The 22,962-nt window shown below is 32.1% G+C and overlaps 1 protein-coding gene across 1 annotated transcript in view; it reads left to right on the forward strand.

The window, feature by feature from the left end:
• The first annotated feature begins 374 nt into the window (after window positions 1-374).
• The window catches only part of LOC143063170 (vacuolar protein sorting-associated protein 16 homolog), a 33,453-nt gene continuing 10,865 nt past the window's right edge, over window positions 375-22,962 (forward strand). The window contains exons 1-15 of the mRNA XM_076235157.1: window positions 375-504; window positions 1,138-1,229; window positions 4,341-4,441; window positions 4,950-5,078; window positions 5,844-5,988; window positions 8,228-8,346; window positions 8,669-8,788; window positions 9,118-9,173; window positions 10,675-10,749; window positions 10,891-10,985; window positions 13,740-13,816; window positions 15,473-15,598; window positions 17,653-17,780; window positions 21,875-22,019; window positions 22,613-22,747. Of these exons, the coding sequence (XP_076091272.1) occupies window positions 461-504; window positions 1,138-1,229; window positions 4,341-4,441; window positions 4,950-5,078; window positions 5,844-5,988; window positions 8,228-8,346; window positions 8,669-8,788; window positions 9,118-9,173; window positions 10,675-10,749; window positions 10,891-10,985; window positions 13,740-13,816; window positions 15,473-15,598; window positions 17,653-17,780; window positions 21,875-22,019; window positions 22,613-22,747 (1,587 nt within the window). The 5' untranslated portion in view covers window positions 375-460. The remainder of the gene's footprint in view (window positions 505-1,137; window positions 1,230-4,340; window positions 4,442-4,949; window positions 5,079-5,843; window positions 5,989-8,227; window positions 8,347-8,668; window positions 8,789-9,117; window positions 9,174-10,674; window positions 10,750-10,890; window positions 10,986-13,739; window positions 13,817-15,472; window positions 15,599-17,652; window positions 17,781-21,874; window positions 22,020-22,612; window positions 22,748-22,962) is intronic.

Below are 22,962 nucleotides of genomic sequence, written 5' to 3' on the forward strand. Positions count from 1 at the left end.
TGGGGAATGTGTCAAAGAGACAACAACCCGACCAAATAAAAAACAACAGCAGAGGGTCACCAACAGGTCTTCAATGTAGCGAGAAATTCCCGCACCCGGAGGCGTCCTTCAGCTGGCCCCTAAACAAATATATACCAGTTCATTTATGAAAAAATATAGCGAAATCCTATATAAGAAAAAAAATGATTTATACCCGCGAGCCCCATAATCACCACTTTCAACACTTTGTAAATATCCTTGTAAACATTTCCATGATTTGATTAAGCATTAAACCTATATCCCACGTGGGTGTGCACCGATATATAACGGAGGAAAACACATGTTCAGTACAGAACAGAACAGCCCTTCTCCTCACCCGAAATTGTTTTTGGTATTTTAATACTTATTTACATTGATGCAAGGGGCGGTTGGAGAAAGCAGAAGAAAACAGATTTAGCAAGTGTCAAAGGGTTCTTCCTTAATGGCAACTGCCGACTGGAACCCTCTTGGGGATGTTTACTTAAGGTTATTCTTACATTGTTTGATTTAAATTTAAACTGTTCTAAAGAATGAAGTATAATTTGGCTTATTATTTGAGGAAACAATTATTTCCTAAGTTATTACTTTAGCAGTTTAGTACACATACACCTTATCGCTATTTGACAGCCATTTATTGACATCACACAGGTTCTCGTAAATTTTTTACATCATAATACAAAATATCTGATGCCTCAATAAAAATATGATTGTTGTATAACATCAATAGTTCAAGCAGGGCAGATTCTCAGGTCAGCCCGCAATGCCAATAGCTATAACTATAGTATAGGTGTATTAGAGCAACACTCCAAAAGAGGCTGTAGGCATAGCACATTTTCAATAGAGCTTAGCTACATCTCTTTTTTGTTTGAAATTCAAAAGGCCAAAAAAAAAATATATGTCTGTTTAACAAGTTTAAGGTTACATGCTTTGAAAAAATGTAACCCTCCTCCTCAGCAATATTATATCTTGTAGTATAAGTTACAAATGTATATTCTTTTTTACTGGATTCCTGCTTTTGCATTATCATGATAATAGAGACACTCACCAGACAGTGTCAAAACTATGAAGCAGAAATTTGTTTACAACAGACAGTTAAATTATATGAATATTTATTTTCAGAAAGACTGAGCTGTATTCTATGGGATGGGCTGACATAGTAGATCTCAATAAGTTTGTAGCCGTGGCATCATGTCAGTATGGTGGACCAATTGGTAAGCAAATAAAAAATCCTGTAAGAATATTTCATAATCCATTTCTGCAGTTTAGAATCTATTGACCCACACATTGTTAATTGGTAAAGTTGAAGTAATTTATTTAGATGTTTTACAGATTCCATTATGATTTGGTTGTCTAATACACATGTACATGATATATGGATTAGTTTTGTCACCCATTTGACCATACTAAGTTTAAGTTTGCCTTAGTCACATTCCCATTCTCCATGTCTGGTTTATTACTTTCAGTCTTTCACTGAATTCAACAATAAAGTAAATCACCAGAAATTTACGTAACACTTGTCCATAAACCCAATGGTTGACACTATATTAGCAGTGGACTAGAATTTTTTGAGCTAGCTGATGTAGTGATGAGTTTGAAGAATTAGTTTGAAACTTTCGTGGAAACACATTACATTTGCAATAAGTGGAGTTATAAAATTTACTATACAAAATGTACCTCAAATTTTTTAAGCAGCAGAATTCTTATGTAGTAATCTAATGGTTGGGTTTTTCTGTCCAGTAATCTAATGGTTGGGTTTTTCTGTCCAGTAATCTAATGGTTGGGTTTTTCTGTCCAGTAATCTAATGGTTGGGTTTTTCTGTCCAGTAATCTAATGGTTGGGTTTTTCTGTCCAGTAATCTAATGGTTGGGTTTTTCTGTCCAGTAATCTAATGGTTTGGTTTTCTGTCCAGTAATCTAATGGTTGGGTTTTCTGTCCAGTAATCTAATGGTTGGGTTTAATGGTTGGGTTTTCTGTCCAGTAATCTAATGGTTGGGTTTTCTGTCCAGTAATCTAATGGTTGGGTTTTCTGTCCAGTAATCTAATGGTTGGGTTTTCTGTCCAGTAATCTAATGGTTGGGTTTTCTGTCCAGTAATCTAATGGTTGGGTTTTCTGTCCAGTAATCTAATGGTTGGGTTTTCTGTCCAGTAATCTAATGGTTGGGTTTTCTGTCCAGTAATCTAATGGTTGGGTTTTCTGTCCAGTAATCTAATGGTTGGGGTTTTCTGTCCAGTAATCTAATGGTTGGGGTTTTCTGTCCAGTAATCTAATGGTTGGGTTTTTCTGTCCAGTAATCTAATGGTTGGGTTTTTCTGTCCAGTAATCTAATCGTTGGGTTTTCTGTCCAGTAATCTAATGGTTGGGTTTTTCTGTCCAGTAATCTAATGGTTGGGTTTTCTGTCCAGTAATCTAATGGTTGGGGTTTTCTGTCCAGTAATCTAATGGTTGGGTTTTTCTGTCCAGTAATCTAATGGTTGGGTTTTCTGTCCAGTAATCTAATGGTTGGGTTTTCTGTCCAGTAATCTAATGGTTGGGTTTTCTGTCCAGTAATCTAATGGTTGGGTTTTCTGTCCAGTAATCTAATGGTTGGGTTTTCTGTTCCAGTAATCTAATGGTTGGGGTTTTCTGTCCAGTAATCTAATGGTTGGGTTTTTCTGTCCAGTAATCTAATGGTTGGGGTTTTCTGTCCAGTAATCTAATGGTTGGGTTTTCTGTCCAGTAATCTAATGGTTGGGGTTTTCTGTCCAGTAATCTAATGGTTGGGTTTTCTGTCCAGTAATCTAATGGTTGGGTTTTCTGTCCAGTAATCTAATGGTTGGGGTTTTCTGTCCAGTAATCTAATGGTTGGGTTTTCTGTCCAGTAATCTAATGGTTGGGTTTTCTGTCCAGTAATCTAATGGTTGGGGTTTTCTGTCCAGTAATCTAATGGTTGGGTTTTTCTGTCCAGTAATCTAATGGTTGGGTTTTCTGTCCAGTAATCTAATGGTTGGGTTTTTCTGTCCAGTAATCTAATGGTTGGGTTTTCTGTCCAGTAATCTAATGGTTGGGTTTTTCTGTCCAGTAATCTAATGGTTGGGTTTTTCTGTCCAGTAATCTAATGGTTGGGTTTTCTGTCCAGTAATCTAATGGTTGGGTTTTTCTGTCCAGTAATCTAATGGTTGGGTTTTTCTGTCCAGTAATCTAATGGTTGGGTTTTTCTGTCCAGTAATCTAATGGTTGGGTTTTCTGTCCAGTAATCTAATGGTTGGGTTTTCTGTCCAGTAATCTAATGGTTGGGTTTTCTGTCCAGTAATCTAATGGTTGGGTTTTCTGTCCAGTAATCTAATGGTTGGGTTTTTCTGTCCAGTAATCTAATGGTTGGGTTTTCTGTCCAGTAATCTAATGGTTGGGTTTTCTGTCCAGTAATCTAATGGTTGGGTTTTTCTGTCCAGTAATCTTATGGTTGGGTTTTCTGTCCAGTAATCTAATGGTTGGGTTTTCTGTCCAGTAATCTAATGGTTGGATTTTCTGTCCAGTAATCTAATGGTTGGGTTTTCTGTCCAGTAATCTAATGGTTGGGTTTTCTGTCCAGTAATCTAATGGTTGGGTTTTCTGTCCAGTAATCTTATGGTTGGGTTTTTCTGTCCAGTAATCTAATGGTTGGGTTTTCTGTCCAGTAATCTAATGGTTGGGTTTTTCTGTCCAGTAATCTAATGGTTGGGTTTTCTGTCCAGTAATCTAATGGTTGGGTTTTTCTGTCCAGTAATCTAATGGTTGGGTTTTTCTGTCCAGTAATCTAATGGTTGGGTTTTTCTGTCCAGTAATCTAATGGTTGGGTTTTCTGTCCAGTAATCTAATGGTTGGGTTTTCTGTCCAGTAATCTTATGGTTGGGTTTTTCTGTCCAGTAATCTAATGGTTGGGTTTTCTGTCCAGTAATCTAATGGTTGGGTTTTTCTGTCCAGTAATCTAATGGTTGGGTTTTCTGTCCAGTAATCTAATGGTTGGGTTTTTCTGTCCAGTAATCTAATGGTTGGGGTTTTCTGTCCAGTAATCTAATGGTTGGGTTTTTCTGTCCAGTAATCTAATGGTTGGGTTTTTCTGTCCAGTAATCTAATGGTTGGGTTTTTCTGTCCAGTAATCTAATGGTTGGGGTTTTCTGTCCAGTAATCTAATGGTTGGGTTTTTCTGTCCAGTAATCTAATGGTTGGGTTTTTCTGTCCAGTAATCTAATGGTTGGGTTTTTCTGTCCAGTAATCTAATGGTTGGGGTTTTCTGTATATTTTCAATCATGTTGATACCTGTAGCTTTATCTGAAGTTCTGATAGTTATGCTTTTGTTTATAGCATTGTTACGAGATGATGCACAAACAGCTAGGGTACAGGTCAGCACTAAGCCAGTTATCACAACATATACAGCAGCTGGCTATCAGATAGGACAAATGAGGGTTAGTATCTATTTCAATTACAATGCAGAAATATATGACCAATCTTTTTTTTAAGAAACTTTTACAAAATGGTGGAAAGAGTTAAAATATTATTAAGCTTTGCTCTTTTTATATCACCAGGGCAAACAATGGTGAATCCGTGAACTTGCTGTAACAAATCCCTAGTAAAAACCCTGACATCAACATAACTACAATTCTGTTTCTTTATTCTCCTTCATTTTAGCTTATTATTTTCTCATAGAGTTGGGGGCAAAATCATTTTAAAGATTTGCACCTATTCATAAATTAAAGCAGCTCAAGTATGTGGCCATTGTAGTAAATGTGTATTTAACTTGTAATACTTTTTTTTGGTATTTAACAAACCCTATGTCATGTATGTGAAGACTTGTAATTGTGTACATCTTTGTTCTTTTTGGGCTGTTTTGATAATTGTCTCATTGGCAAGCATACCACACCTCCTTTTATTCATATCTGTATCCTATATTTAACTTTGTCCTTGTTATTACAGTGGAACAGTGGACAGATTGTGAAGATGGGCTGGACAGTAACAGAAGATCTGCTCTGTGTACAGGATGATGGTGTTGTCTTAGTTTATGACTTCTTCCTAAATTTCAAAAGAACATTTGGATTGGGACAGGTAGTTAATTAACTTTTATATCAGTTTGCTAATCTGAAACTCCTTGAAAACAGCATGACAGAAGTCCAATATGACATTTTTCTCTGTGATGAGTTTGTGCATCTGCAATATCAATTTTTGATCTTAGTGTTATTTTGGAGTTTTCTGTACCTTATCATGAGCTCAAGTATTTGTCTTTATTGAATTTGCAAATTGCTTACTTACTTTTTTTTTAGCAATATTGCTTCCTAAGTTTTTCACCAATTTTGCATCATAAGTTTTTCACCAATATATTGTGTCATAAATTATTCAACAAGATTACTACCAAAATGTACCAGATGTTTGTCAATATGTTGTTTTTATCAAGACTGCATTACATAGCAAAAGTATAAGATATACCAATCCTTGTACTATTGATATTTCTCCTTTCCAGATGTAGCTGCTCACTACCACTTTAGATTTATCATCAGTATTGTTTGTGCTCCTCTTTTTCCCACAAAATAGTCTCATTCAAATTCAATCTACCAGAAATTTACTGTATTCATGTAAAATAATTCTGCTATATGTAAGTGGACATTAATCACCAATTAATCCATCAATATTCTACCTTCTTGTATACTTGTGTTTAAGGAAGCCAAAGATGTGAAGGTGATAGACTGTCAGATTTTAATAGTTTATATTCTACCTTCTTGTATACTTGTGTTTAATGAAGCCAACGATGTGAAGGTGATAGACTGTCAGATTTTAATAGTTTATATTCTACCTTCTTGTATACTTGTGTTTAAGGAAGCCAAAGATGTGAAGGTGATAGACTGTCAGATTTTTAATAGTTTCCAAGGAACTGGGATAGCCATTCTAACCAGTACATTTAGAATATTTATAATCAACAGTGTGGATGATCCTAGGATAAGACGATTGGCTGAAGTTCCAGGTAAGTACTGTTCATTTATTATTATTTGTGGTGTATTAGGGTGAACCAAAAATTTAAATGTTCAATGAAGTCCAAATGTTCAAAAGATTTGTATGCAGACTTGGGCAAAACTAGAAAAAATAGATATAAAGAAAATATCTTTTTCTCAATCAATAAAACTTTGTTTTAAGATCATTGATCATCATGAGCATGACATGTTTGTAACTGCCTCTGGTTAATGAATTTTTATATAAATGTATTTCTGCACAATACAAAAGTTTGGATAAGACCTTGTTTTAGGTTGTAATCTCATTTAATTAGACTAGTAACATGACTGCTAATTGAAAGTTAGACACTGTTGCTATCAACAAAAACATGGTCAGTTAACTTTTGTTCTCCATGAATTCATGAATTATAATGGCATGTTCCTCGAAACTTTTTATACGACCGCAAAAATTTTAATTTTTCGTCGTATTTTGCTATCACGTTGGCGTCGTCGTCGTCCGTTGATTTTGGGAGTTTTGATCCCAACATTTTAGGAATTAGGGGCCAAAAAGGGCCCAAAAAAGCATTATTCTTAGTTTTCGCACAATAACTTTAGTATAAGTAAATAGAAATCAATGAAATTTGAACACAAGGTTTATGACCACAAAAGGAAGGTTGGGATTGATTTTGGGTGTTGAGGTCCCAACAGTTTAGGAATTAGGGGCCAAAAAGGGGCCCAAATAAGCATTATTCTTGGTTTTTGCACCATAACTTTAGTATAACTATAAGTAAATAGAAATCTATGAAATTTAAACACAAGGTTTATGACCATAAAAGGAAGGTTGGGTTTGATTTTGGGAGTTTTGGTCCCAACAGTTTAGGAATAAGGGGCCCAAAGGGTCCAAAATTTAACTTTGTTTGATTTCATCAAAAATTGAATAATTGGGGTTCTTTGATATGCCGAATCTAACTGTGTATGTAGATTCTTAATTTTTGGTCCAGTTTTTAAATTGGTCTTCATTAAGGTCGAAAGGGTCCAAAATTAAACTTAGTTTGATTTTAACAAAAATTGAATCCTTTGGGTTCTTTGATATGTTGAATCTAAAAATGTACTTAGATTTTTGATTATTGGCCCAGTTTTCAAGTTGGTCCAAATCGGGGTCTAAAATTAAACTTTGTTTGATTTCATCAAAAATTGAATAATTGGGGTTCTTTAATATGCCAAATCTAACTGTGTATGTAGATTCTTAATTTTTGGTCCCGTTTTCAAAGTGGTTTACATTTAAGTCCAAAGGGTCCAAAATTAAACTAAGTTTGATTTTAACAAAAATTGAATTCTTGGGCTTTTTTGATATGCTGAATCTAAACATGTACTTAGATTTTTGATTATTGGCCCAGTTTTCAAGTTGGTTTAAATCAGGATCCAAAATTATTATATTTAGTATTGTGCAATAGAAAGAAATTTTCAATTGCACAGTATTGCACAATAGCAAGAAATCTTCAATTGCACAGTATTGTGCAATAGCAAATATTTTCAATTGCACAGTATTGCACAATAGCAAGAAATATCTAATTGCACAATATTGTGCAATAGCAAGCAATTTTCAATTAGTTGGAGTTAAATTTATTTGTCCAGAATAGTAGTTGAATCAACTTAAATCATTGTTTTATACAATATACAATGTATATTCACTTTTACTACCAACTGATAAATTAAAACAATCTTTACCATTCAGTGATAACAAGCACTTTATTTTACATTTTATGATGTATTTAAATGAGTACATTTTTGTAGTTATTGTTGCAAACTCCATTAGAAATTTGAGTTGAGATCAGTTTTGGAAAAAGGGAAAAGGGGATGAGAAAAAAAAATGGGGGGGGGGGGTTAAATTTTTCTCATTTCAGATTTCGTAAATAAAAAGAAAATTTCTTCAAACAATTTTTTGAGAGGATTAATATTCAACAACATAGTGAATTGCTCAAAGGCAAAAAAAATATTTTAAGTTCATTAGACCACATTCATTCTGTGTCAGAAACCTATGCTGTGTCAACTATTTAATCACAATCCAAATTTAGAGCTGAATCCAGCTTGAATGTTGTGTCCATACTTGCCCCAGCCGTTCAGGGTTCAACCTCTGCGGTCGTATAAAGCTGTGCCCTGCGGAACATCTGGTTATGGTACATTTTGTAGGTTTTGAAATTTTGAACAACAAATTATGATGTGTGCATTAGACAATAGTTGATATAAAATGTATATCTAATGTGAATATTTTAGGATTGCAGACAGAACCTAGTAGCTGGACCATTATAAACTTAGATCGTCAGTCCCGAGCACTTGTAGCTAAAGGAAAAGAACTCTATTTAATTGATCATGGGGGACAGTTCCAGTATCAGGTAGATGACGTATACCTTTATTCCTTCTTCGCTTTATTCCCCCCTTTTTTTAACTGAAATTATGGTAAAACATATTGGAAGCATATAATGGTATGTTTCCTAAGATCTGTGATTTCGAATACACTATAAGTGAATTGAGCTTTTACTTTTATTTTTTATAAAAGAAATTTGTAAAGATGAGATACAGCCGTTTTTGTAAGAATTCTTAGCCTAGAACATTTTTCTGAGAACTTACACACATCAAATCAAATGTTATTTAAATGTTAACATGTCTGATGTAAGTACATTGTATTACTAATGTGCAGAACCTTCCAATTTACAGAGTCCACAGATTTCAGCAGAGGTTAATGAATATGTAATGATGTCAGTTTCTTACAGTAATAAATACCTGGCCATGTTTACTGATTCAGGTGTAATCTGGATTGGCTCCTCAGATTTACAGGTAAATACCAACAAATATTTACATCACACTTGTCACAGAAACAACTGAACAGAATGCCTTTATATTTGGTCATCAGATTTAAACAATGATGAGTTGTAACATGAGTTTCCTTTTTCAAATCTACTTCATGTTTTCTGATACTTTGAAATATGATTAGGGTATGCTTAATTTGACAAAACTTTGTATTTGTTATTCATGTTTTTTTAATCATTAATGAAAGGTTTCCAACAGACATTGACAAATCTTTTGATATAGCTGCCTGAAATAATGCTATTAACTAAGTTCAGTATTTACATATTTGAGATAATTTAAATGCTTATTTTTTACAGAAATGTTATTGTGAATTTAATACAAAGTCACCACAGTGCCCACAACAATTAGCATGGTAAATACTGTTTATATAAATGCAATGTTTTTTATCTCAAATACTAGATATGATTTGAAGTATTGTGACCGTGGATACAAGGACAGTCAAATAATTAATGTTTTTGATAAAATAATTAATGCACTTTATGCATATGTAAATTAATGAATTGATAACTAAGGAAAGGTTTTTAAAATGTATAGAAATTGATCTTTAGGATATGATATATTTTCCTGTTTAATAACTAAATGCTTTTTTGTCGAGCCTGCAACTTTTGTTGCAGAAAGCTCGACATAGGGATAGTGATCCGGCGGCGGTGTTAGCTTACTTCTTAAAAGCTTTATATTTTAGAAGGTGGAAGACCTAGATGCTTCATACTTTGTATATAGATGCCTCATGTTACGAAGTTTCCGTCAGTCACATGTCCAATGTCCTTGACCTCATTTTCATGGTTCAGTGACCACTTGAAAAAAAAGTTCAGATTTTTTGTAATGTTGAATTCTCTCTTATTATAAGTAATAGAATAACTATATTTGATATGTGCGTACCTTGAAAGGTCCTCATGTCTGTCAGACAGTTTTCACTTGACCTCGACCTCATTTCATGGATCAGTGAACAAGGTTAAGTTTTGGTGGTCAAGTCCATATCTCAGATACTACAAGCAATAGGGCTAGTATATTCGATGTATGGAAGGACTGTAAGGTGTACATGTCCAACTGGCAGGTGTCATCTAACCTTGACCTCATTTTCATGGTTCAGTGGTTATAGTTAAATTTTTGTGTTTTGGTCTGTTTTTCTCATACTATATGCAATAGGTCTACTATATTTCTTGTATGGAATGATTGTAAGGTGTACCTATCTAGCGGGCAGATGTCATGTGACCTTGACCTCATTTTCATGGTTCAGTGGTCAAAGTTAAGTTTTTGAGTTTTGGTCTTTTTATCTAATACTATATGCCATAGGTCATCTATATTTGGTGTATGGAAATATTTTATGATCTTTATGTCAGTCGCACAGGTTTTATTTGACCGTGACCTCATTTTCACGGTTCATTGCACAGTGTTAAGTTTTTGTGTTTTGGTCTATTTGTCTTTAACTATAAGTAATATGTCAACTATATATGTTGTATAGAAGCATTGTTAGCTGTACATGTCTGCCTGGCATGGTTCATCTGACCTTGACCTCATTTTCAAGGTTCATTGGTCTTTGTTTAGTTATCTTGGTTAATGTTAAGTTTATGTGACAGTTGTATTAAAGCTTAGCTTTATACTTAGGACTATCAACATAATATCAATGATTAGTATAGAAGGCGAGACATTTCAGCGTGTGCACTCTTGTTTATAAACTCATCTTTTTCTTCTAATGGTGTTTCATAAAAAACATAAGTGGTACCAAGGAAAGACACTTATATATCTAAACTATTGGTGGTGGTCCAATCCTTTTCGTAAGTTGATTCCAATGGTAGATTCTTTTAGTTTTTTCTTGTTGATCGTATAAGTGATACTTGCTGTTTTGGTTGAAGGTGTGGCAGTGGAGCTGTTGTAGCAATGTGGGATAAAATCATGTTGGTGGTGGGACCAGATAAAGATTGGATCAAGTAAGTAAATTGAAAATTGTTATGTAATGCTTTTTGAGGATTTGTCAGATTTCTTACTGTTTTCTGATATTTTAAATTAGAAGTGGGGTAATGGTTGAGGGTGACATGCATGCCTCTTGTTCTAATTTAACTTTGTTTTAGATTTCAGTTTGATTCCCCTGTACACCTAACACAAGAGGATGATGGACTTCGCATTATACAAAATTATCAGCATGAGTTTTTACATAAAGTTCCAGGTAAAATTTATTAAAAACTGCATTGTTTAATATATTTCTAAATTTAAAAAAAAAGATTTAAATTTTTTAAAAGTTTATTTAATAGCACTCTTATGACATATTTAACTAATAGATTTGAATAAGTCTTCAAAAATTCAGAAAAATTTGCTAGTTTTTTTAAATGCCCGTCAAAATTTTGACGGGATTATTATGATATACAAATGTCCGGTGTCTGTCCGTCCGTCCGTCTGTCTGTCCGGCATAAACATGTCCACCGTAACTTGAGAACGACTTATCCAAATTACATGAAACTTAATTCAGTTGTTTCTTATGATTGTCAAACGATCTATACTTTTTGGTGAAAATAAGATTAAAACTTTTTGAGTTTTGGGACTTGGTAACTAAAACAGGGGGGTGTTTTTTTCTCATGTCGCGCCGTATCTCAAAAACAATTTATGATAATTGCTTAAAACTTTACACACTTCTTAGTTAATACATTAATCTAAAGATCAGTATACTTTTTGGTGATGATTCAAAATTTAATTTTTGAGTTATTGAGTATTTTATAAAAAAGGGGGAGGGGGTTTTCACATGTCGCACCGTGTCTTAAAGAGGATTTATGATTTTTGCTTAAAACTTTACACACTTCTTAGTTATATTAATCTAAAGATCTGTATTTTTTTATTTGATTCAAAATTTTATTTGATTCAGAATTAAGATTTTTGTAAAAAAAAAAAAAGGGGGGGGGTCACATGTTGCACCGTATGTCAGAAACTATCTATGATTATTGCATAATATTAATACACAAGACGACGGGTGTATCATTTGCTCATGGCGCAGCTGTTTATTATTACCTGTGTCACCAATGGTGAAAGCTGGAACAGTAACCACTCCAATCAGTCTGTGGGTGTAGATGGGTTTCACATTTTAAATGTTGATAGCATAAAAGCCGTGCCATTACATTTATGAGTATGCAGTACTTCCTGAAACTGCAATAAATAATCTGGCATTTCAGTCCATTGTTCTGAATGTATAGTTCATAGGTAAACTTGTTACATGAATTACAACCCACTGTGACCTTTATGCCATTTAGTCTCTGGTGGAGAGTTGTCTCATAATTATCAATTATACTGTATTTTCTTATTTTTACATGCGATATATACAAGGATCCGGAAATTTTTTCACCTAATTTCGGTCATTTTCATATAACTTAAAAGTTGGTGCCCCTTTTTAAAAACAGATTGTCAAAATCTCATTACTGCATGAGTATGCTCCTACTCGAAGCATCAACGAACTTGTTTAACTGTTGCATCGCGTTTACTTCATGATTTATCCTACCATTTTCCTAAAATCGATCAAGAGCAATTAAGGGAAGGCAACAGTTTAAGAATAAAATGATTTTAATGACTCAAAATCGTAATTTTCTCAGTCATCCGATCGCTTACAAGCGTTTCTTTCGATTCTGAAGTCGAAATTCAAACCGGATGTAATGCGACAATACTAAAACGAACAATTCGGACTTATTCCCGGGATTAGTTTTGTTTATCAAATTCACAGGAAAACATCTTGTTTTTAATATTTTACCTTTAATAGTGTAAGAATATTAATGAAAATAGTTGCATTTGCTTTATTTAGCAAGAAATCATTTTAAATTTACGATTTAATGTCAAATCTGCGGAAGAGAATTTTAGGCATGCGTATCATAGTAAACAAAGCACGTGTGTAAGTAGTGAAAAAAAATCTTTTTTCTACGTAAATTAAATCAAGTTTTAATTTAATTTTAAATCATAATTGACAATTGTCCTAGCTGAAAAGTAATTAAATAATGAAGACAGTTGGTATTGAATTTTAATTTCTTTATAATATTAGTTCGAAGCTTGTGATTAATAGCCAGGTGTGAATTAAAAACACAGGTAAAGAGATTAGCGATCATTAGCCAATAGCTCCCCCAGGCATTAGGAGGGCCCTCAGGATTATAACACTTTACTGGAGTGGCAGTTTAATTACATAAAATCGATAACAAAACAAAAATATGTTTAAAATGGCGATTTGAAACTCAATCTCAACGAAATGACCGAAATTATTTCTGTTGAAAAATAAAATTTGACCTAAATCCCAATAAATGATTTAGGACTTTTGAGTTTCCAAATCGGTCATGTCTGGCATATATGACCGTTTCCGGACCCTTGGATATATACTTTAATGCAGAATTTGTGAAAACAAAAAATTAAGTTTCCACAAAAATTTAATTAAACTTAAATTTATACAAATGAAAATGAATGAATTCACAGTTAAGGTGGCACGGTAGTATTTCCTGGACCATAAGGGATAATGATAGCCTTTTTAGAATTTTCACCACTTTCTAACACTGCAAAAAATTCTACATTCACAGTTAACTGAAGTACTTCCATTTTACTATTCAGAAATGAAATTGAATATGTATCATGATCGTTTACTTTTTTTGCTATTTTTAAAAACCTAAGGCCACTAGTACTTTTAGGTCTTTTATGGTGCAGTGAATACAAAATTCTCAAAAATTCTCAAAAATTCATTTTCATCTGTATGTAAAATTATTTCATATTTTTCTACACCTGATTCATCCCTCAATTTGGGAAAGTATGTTATGTTGATACTGTATTTTTTGTCCAATCACACCATGTTATATACATTTACCCAAGTAGGGTACACAGAAGAGCAACCTAAATTCTGGAATGCAAATACTACCGTGCCACCTATACTGTCATAATGTAAAAATATCTTATATAATTATTTCAGATGTAACAGAGAAAATATTTAAGATAGGATCTATGGAACCAGGTGCCATGTTGTATGAAGCTAACAGAGAATTTATGGTAGTATAAAATTGTATACTATACATGTGAGGCCCCTCATTGGGGTGTCACAAGTAATCACATTAGGCCAACTAAAATTAATTAGTAGATTTTCATCCAAAGTTTTGAAAAAAATAGGGCGGGTGGGAGGATTTTATTTTTTAAATTTTATTTAATATGAAACCTTCTTGTGACCTGAACTTTATATATATACAAGTGTTATAATTAGCTAATACCATATACATGTGTAAACATGTATAAAGAATCGTGCATAATTTTTCAAATTCTTAAAATAAATATCTCTGATTGGTAACGACTGTTCTATACATGCAATTGCTACATAATGTAGAAACCTATTTTCAGTAAACAGTAAAATCATGGAGGAATTCTCTGTTCAGTTGGACTACTTTTTAAGCGATGGTTTGTAGTCCCCATAAAATTATGCAAATGCAATGGTATGCAACACAAGTATTATATGAATAAAATAAGAACTCAAACAGTGTTGGCAATAGCAGGGTTGTGCTTTTAAGATTCTCAAGTTATGCAAGACTGAAGCAAATATAATTACAATGTAAAACATGAAGTTGTTTAATGACTCTTTTAAGGATATTTTGTATTTTTAAACAAAAACAATAACCATGGATAAATCTAAGGGCTTTCTATGACACAATGTGTTTGTTTGCCGACTTTTTAAACTCAATATACGGTCATAGATCTAACAAGTTCGTGCTTTTGTCAGTTTCTTTAATCCAGTTATGTTGTTTTTTTGCGCTTTTGAAATCTTTCAGAGTCCAAATTTGCTGACACAAAGTCAATGTTTTATTTTAAAAAAAAACCACGGTTTTCTAATGCCAGAAATTTCCAATTTGTGACATACCCTGATTTGCGTTCTTGGACACAGCGTATTACTCGTAACCCGAATATTTCATGCCCTTCTGGTAATTTATCTCTATTCTCCGTAGATGATATTGTCATCATTGAGCAGCAGAATTTATCAACGAAATCATTTTAAAGTACTTGAAACAAGAAATATGAAAACCGAAATTTGAAACAGGAATTTCGAATGAAACGAAATTATTGACGGTTACCGGTAACGGAAATGACCAAAATCAGGAAATCGTAAATTTTTCAAAATAAAAAAAATTGGGGCGGGACGATTTCAGAGGGGCGGGCGGGGATGAAAATCTATCAATTAATTTTAATTGGCCTTATCACAATTTTTTTGCCAATTTAATCACAAAACCATTTATTACTTTTTAAACAAGTTAAATCAAATAATCAAAAATACAGTTCTAGATTATCAAATAGTCATGAAATATTTGGTTTGGTAATCAAATAATCACTATAAAAATGGCCAAGTAATCTCAAATTCCATAACCCCAATTGGATGTGCAGGATGAAAATATAATTGAAATGGGGATGATAAATATGATGCCTTGCCAAACTCTGCATATTTTAGAATCCATGCAACAATGCAACAACTCTCAAGGGGATGCCCTCAATTACCAATTGCAGTCATAAGTTCCTCCCTTTCATTCCTATCAACTTACATTGCATCACATGCCTATTGTATTTTAAATCGTAAATTTGATCTGATCTTAAACTTTTATGAATTATGTGTCACTGGTCATCAAACAAGTAACAACTTCTATCTTATTGATTTAATTTGTTTTTCAGAAAGGAAGTCAGAAAGCAGATGAGTATGTCAGAATGATCAAAGACAAACTAGATATTGCTGTAGACCAATGTATCCAGGCATCAGGTCATGAATTAGAACCAACAAAACAGAAACAGTTACTAAGGGTAACAATATATATATATCCACTTAAAAAGTTGTTTTACTGTTATGTCACTAGCTCCATATTTTTATTTATTTGTCAAAGCTCTTATCATCATATGTGTAAGTTTAAATGTATGCAGTTAAATAATAACAAGTTACAATCATGTTTTTTGCATTTTTCTCCAGTTGTTACACTTTTAATAGAATTATGGCACTTAGACTTCATGAAGATTGCTTTTATTGCAGACCTTTTTGCGCTGTATTTGGAGCATATATTTTTTGTCACTTGCTCCATATCATATTTTTAAAATATTTATTTTTCAAAGCTCTTATCATCATATGTGTAAGTTTAGATATATGCAGTTGAATAATAACGAGTTACAATCATGTTCTTTGCATTTTTCTCCAGTTGTTACACTTTAAAGAAATAAAATTATGGCACTTGGACTTCATAAAGATTGATCTTATTGTAGACCTTTTTGTGCTGTTGGTATTGAATGGTTTATTATATAACATATAGCATATTACATATATTAACATATTTACCTGCAGACGATATGGGGATATAGGTATTCAGTCAGATCTTTACATGTACTTGTGATTTGTTTACAAACCGGTATTGATAAAAATAACAAATGTCGAAATGTTCAGGACTTAATTAAATCTGTATTTGGGTAAGATGATGCAAGCATATGATTTTAATTGCGTCTTACACTTTGAGAAGCAAATAATCTTTAACCACTTTATTAAAGTATTGTGTAAAAATATTTAACTATGAGCTATGAAAGTCAAGTGGCCCGAGTATTTTTCTGAGGAAGTTTTAAAAAATTTCAAAGAAATATTGTTTACAGTGGGTTAGCTTTCATTAGTCTTCACTATCCTTTAGATTAACAACTTTTAGTTATATTTATAATTTAGAATCTTCATTGAAGGTGGAGCAAGAATGCACGGTTAATTAATTATATTGATGTGCCATTTGTATGCAAGAGTGACATTCCTTTGTATTATGTGCCGATTCGAAAAAAAAGTTTTGCGAGTATTGTCTCCCTTTAACAGGTTCATTATTTTATAATTATTAAGTATAGGTTTCTGACATAATTTTGAATAATTACAAAATGTATCAATTCAATATATTTCAGTTTTTGTTATTGTTGTATCAAAAAAATTGATGTACGAATATAATTTCATAAATTTGAAAAGTTTTAAATGATTACATACCAATATAAAGAACCGTTCATCATTTTTGAAAAAGAATATAAATGAAATTCGAATTTTATATCTCCCCTTCATGACAGATTGATTGGGAAAGTAACCAGATTTATCTAATATTAATCACAGAGTGGGACGAGCAAGCAATTTTTAATTGTAGTTTATTTAACGTTAAAACAATTTTCCACTATAAACGAATGTTACTTTATACAAATATAAGGACTTTGTTAGCTAAATCTACAAATTTTATTCGATATTATGAATTTTTATTACAATAGATTAATATGCTACATATATAGAATATAAGTAAATATCATTCATATAAAAAATTATTTCCAGATCAAGTGTGTCTATCTTTTCATATGATTTTTTTGTGTGCTTAACTTACTACATTTAGACTAAGGAAATTCTTTAAATTTTTACTTGTCTAAATTTATTAAATTATGCTCAAAGAAGTTGCTCCAGAATTTTGCCATATTAGTTCATAATAATTTTATGAAATTTGCTTGAATTTATGTTTTGTTCTGTTGTATCTGTTGTTGATGGAATTATGGCTCCTTTCAGTGGCATAAGGCAGGGCTTTAACTTGTGATACTCTCTGATGTAAATAACAACAATAAAGGCAATAGTAGTGGCAAACACATTTATGTCTTAGAATAGCCAAATTTATAAGGAGACCTTCTGAACTACTCATCACAACTTGAACTTCATTATTGCAATGAGGATTCTGGTTAAATAATACTAGATATTTATTTACTAAAATAGAGTCTGTATTATAGCTCACACTATGAAATACCAGAGCTTTCAAACATTATTTTTTCAAAGAAAAAGAAAACACTTATGGGATTTTTTATGTTGTGTATTTCAGGCTGCTTCCTTTGGAAAATGTTTCTTAACAGATTATAATCCACAAGCCTTTGTTGACATGTGTCAGATGTTACGAGTACTCAACCAAGTCAGGAATCATGCCATTGGAATACCATTGACATATACACAGTATCCTTTTATAAATTGATTCTGTTGTCACTTATCTTTGCAGCAGTGATAAACATAAAGTTGTCATTAAACTTCTGCTTTTACTAAAAAAACTTGATAATAACAAGGAGATGTTGTTTAAAGGGAAACTTCGCAAAAAAATCAAAAATTGATATTATAAAATTGAGAATGGAAATGGGGAATGTGTCAAAGAGACAACGTTCATTCTGTATAAAAATGCTCAAATTCATAGATATTAAAGTTTTATTCCGCTAGATAAGCGATCACCATCGATTTTAAATTTAGAGTATCAATTCTCTGCGTTCGGCCATTTTGTCTTCTTTCCCGATTAATAACAACGATATGTCTATAAACCACAAAGGAACAAAACTACAGTAACCAATGTAGTCCAAATTGCGTGTCGATATCTTGTCAATCGTACAGTTGTTTTATACGACTAACTAACTTGATACGGAAAATATTCTTATTTTTTTAAATTACCATGGTCTGTTGTTTTTAAACTGTTGATATTGGAATTAGTTAAAAAGTCAAAGTTGAAATCATAAATAAGTGTTCCATGAAAATTGTTTTCGAAAATCTAATTTGTTCATAATTCTTTAAAGTAATAAACTTTATTCAAATAAATTCTGATCTTCCCTCATCTGATCACCAGCATGGCTAAAGGTATTACTCCCAAAGGTATTGTGAGGGGTGTGAGGTGACACATGCAGGTATTGATCAGTGTACACGGCCGATAACTTATAACTTTCCATTTTGAACTATCAGATGTATAATATACAACTCTGTCTTACTTGTCATTACTAAACTCATACGCTTGTTTATAAATAATATTTCTGGTGTAAAGAATATTATTCATAAAAATATAAATAATACCCAAAAAATAAGATTTGATGAAATTAAACTCTATTTAAATATTTTTTCCAAGGGTGAATTTGGGAAAATGTAATATATACTCATTGTCAATAGTGAAGGACAGATTGGAACATACCAGAAATATTGATTTAAAAAAATGTACGCACTTGTCGACGATTCATTTATACGACTGGGTAGAAATTTAGGAACTATAGCGCAATTTAAAATATATACATGTATACATTGAACATTAAAAAAAACGTATATTTTGAATAAATTGGGGTAAAAGATTTGTAAATAGACTAGTCCACGTATGCCAACAGTGTGTAATCATCGAATGTCGATAGACTATTGTATACCAGAAGAAGAAGAAGAAGAAGAAGAGAACCAATTTGATTTAAATACAGGTCGATGTATAATTTGCTTTGGTTCATCGAAGTTGTGGACATAGTAAAATCACAGATTTATATTTCAATAAGATTGTTCACGAACAAAGGAAGGAATTCGTCATCACAATTGTTATATATGCCACTGGACGAACACTGATTATCCCCAACGGATGTGAATATTTTGCTGGGAAACTATTGAGTATCAAAGTTTCAAATTAATTTCGGGATTTATTTTCTTTCTTGGTATTCAATAACAGAAAAAAGAATAAATTACTTGTCCGCTAAATAGGGGTATTCTTGTCAGATAAAAGACTTTTAGTTATATTTAAAAAATAAGGAAATATGACATGAAATTGGTTCTGTCTTTTTTTTGAAACATCGTTAAAAAGATGTGTGTCTAAGGTGAATGCCACAAGAACCCTGTAATACTAGTACGAGAGTATAGCATGTAAACATTCCTTCTCAATAATATGGTTATATTGGAAAGCTTTTCATACAGATTGACAACTCATGGTCCGATATGCATGTAATATTTGCCACATGACGCTCATAGTTCTTTCTACCATCATCATCTTATTCTTTGATATTGCTGTAAACATCGATGGTTCACACCCAAACAAAATGGGTGTAATGTACCTTCAGAGCTTCTCCGTGTTATACACTTGTGAAACTTAATATATAGACGAAATTTCTGTATTGAAATGAATCACATCTCACAAACAGGATTTTCAAACAACGATTTTGAGTAATCACCTTAATACAAACCAATATAAACGTATGGCAAGATATAACCATGAAGGAATTTAGTTTTTGTCAGACGCAAGAACTCATCACTATCACAAACGTATACGTATATATGCATGCAGTTTCAAATATCAAGAACAAGCGGTCGATGTCGATAGTCCGTTTTCTAACTGTTCAGAGTTAGACATGTCACTTGTTCATTCTTGGAAGCCTTCATATTCCCCGTCCAACGATGGGAACTCTTTCTGGTTGTGTTGACTATAAATGCTTGTATGGTAATTCTGTCGTTTATCTGTACAAGTGGTTGCATTTCCTCTCCTTTCCCAACAAACAAACTAACGAAACGCTACTAGTCTCCTTTCTCTGGAGCTCATCCTCAATGGCGCTTATACGTATACTAATAATGATTGTTTCAAGAACAACGATGTATGGACGAACTATTCTAAATTCGTCAATATCAGTTATGCATGACTAAAATATAAGTTTTATTACAACTACTGTGTTACTTATTTGGATTAATGATGGCTATCATGTTCAACATTGCACAAATATTAATAATATATAATTATCATAGAATTTTTTTAAAAAATGTACAAAAATCCTCAAAAAAAATAATGCCTTAGCTTAGATAATTGGTATTCTTTTCACAAAAAGTTCGTGTAAATGATTGTCAAATGAATTTAATTATGTAAGAATGAAATGTTAAAAAGAAATTAAAAAAAAAATCATGCATGTTGTATGTTGTATTTTTTTTTCAATTAAAAACTTTAAAATTGCGATAGTTTTATGAGCATTTAAACACAGCCAGATTTGAATACAAGTTAAGAAATTCTGGTAAAGTCAATGATATCAAACAGATGTGCAATGGTATATCAAATTGGGTAATATTGCATTTAGTTTTTATTTTACTATTTTTTACTTCATATTTGAATCTTTACGCCAATTGCCGCTAAGAAAGTAATCAAAAAATGTTTCCTTTTATTTTTATACACTTTCGGAATTACGAATCTGAATTTTATTTTCAATTAATTTACACAATTTAATTATTGTATCTTTATTCTCATCGTGTATTCAATCTTAGTGTATTAAATACAGCATACTCTTTCTAATCCTTTCTGTCAAGTTATCCTTTCTAAATAACAACATCCATACCTGTATACGCTTGAACTCGCACCTGCGGCTAAATAGCTACAAGGTAAACGAATTGACCTCAAGCCGAGAAATATACAGTGACCTTTACAAAATAATATACACACTCTTCTCACACATTAGTTGCATTGAAATGATTATCAAAACAATAACGGTAAATAGAACTGAAATATTTTCATTTCAATATCAGTAAAAATGTTCAATAAATATTTTATGAAAAAAATCTCAACAATAATTAATGAAATTTATTCGAAAACATTTACTAGAGATAATTTTATAGGAGTTTAATTCAATCAATACAAAACGGTAAATGCATATTCATTTTCGTTCATTCTTATATTGTGGTTAATAACTACGACCATTCGTCGGCTGTGCGCTTTTAATTACGTATATTGTCAATAAGCTATAAGAGTTAAACAGATTTTATTTTTTCCCAGAATTCAACACATCGGGCTAAAACGTCACGACCCACTCGAGAATTCAACCCCAAAAAAGTTACAAATACTTGATTTTCTCCGTTATTAGAAGGAATATAAATTTAAAACTTTGCAAATGTGTTTTTTATGTTAAGATGAACATAATTAGATGATTAGTAAAAAATCGCGGAATTTCCCTTTAATTGCCACTGATACAACTATCCAATAGAGTCTAAATGATGTGGATGTCAGACACTGCTTATATTTATATCTGATAAAATGAAAATATTTTTTGGTAATTTGTTTAGCAAGAAATTTTTATTATAAATCATGCTGCAAAAACATTGTTTCAATTAGAAGGGTTTTAGATCATAACAAATTAGATTTAACTAAAGCTGCTTATGATTTAACCCGTAGTTTTATATAGTTGAATTAGATTTCAGAAATAAAACTATTTTGAAAAAACGAGAGAATTTAAATCAAATTTAGTAAAGAAATAGATATAACCAGTATTAGGATTGTATTTTCTTAACAAATTATCCAGATTAGAAAAATTAACAACAACTGTTTTGATAGATAGACTAGTACTGAGGAAATTCTTTGCATATGCTATCAAAATAAGTCAATATTTGAAGATACCAGAAGCTGAAGGAAGTTCTAGAATACTGGCCCATTGGGCATGTTATAAGGTACTCAATATATCAACACATTATACAATCAACTGTTATAGTGGAAAATGTTTTGTAGACTTCAATGTTTAGGTATTCAGGTTTGCACAGAATGAAATGAATAATTGTAACACTAAAATGTCTTTTCTTTGGAATTTATTGACTATTTGTTTATTCAACAGTTTATTATCAGTTTTCCTGGATTTATAGATTTTTGGTGGATGCTTGATTTTTTTGGGGGTCAAATTCTGCAAACAATCATGTAGGAAATTTTGTTCACACTTCAATTCATTATTCACCTCTAACCATGAAAATTAGTGAACAATAAAGATTCAACATGGTAGGTTATTAAAAGAGTCACTTTCTAAACCCACAGTTTGATGTTCTTATTAACACATTTAAATGATGTTCTATGTTAATTTTAAGCCAATATCAAAACGTGGAAGTTAATTTATTTGATGTACATTGATAAGACTTTGATTAATTTTGGAAAATTAAAATACAAAATAAAAGCTGATATGTGGTATGTTTTGTATATGGTTTTATATCATGTAAATGGCATCAATTTTCAACAGTTTTCTCCGACCCAGCTCATATGTTGATTCTTTGAATAGGTTAAGCAGAAGAATCAAGATGATGAAGTCATTGCACGAGCGATTGCCCAAAAACTTGGTGATACACCAGGTGTCTCTTACTCAGAAGTAGCTAATGAAGCTCTGGAATGTGGCAGAGAAGAACTAGCCATTAGAGTAGGTACTTTTATAAAATAAATAAGGTTTCAAAAAGATTGAAATGGTGAAAAATAAGCAGAAATGAAATATGGAAGTGTTGTAGCTATAACACTATAGTGTATGTAGTTATTGTTGTCCCATGAGCCAGGCTCAAAACTGTTTACTAGGACGGGATGGTCAAGACGCTAGAATTGTCCTAAGTGAATCAGCTATAGTCGTTGTAGCCACTAAGC

This window comes from Mytilus galloprovincialis, chromosome 2 (assembly GCF_965363235.1).
Source record: "Mytilus galloprovincialis chromosome 2, xbMytGall1.hap1.1, whole genome shotgun sequence".
NCBI lineage: Eukaryota > Metazoa > Mollusca > Bivalvia > Mytilida > Mytilidae > Mytilus > Mytilus galloprovincialis.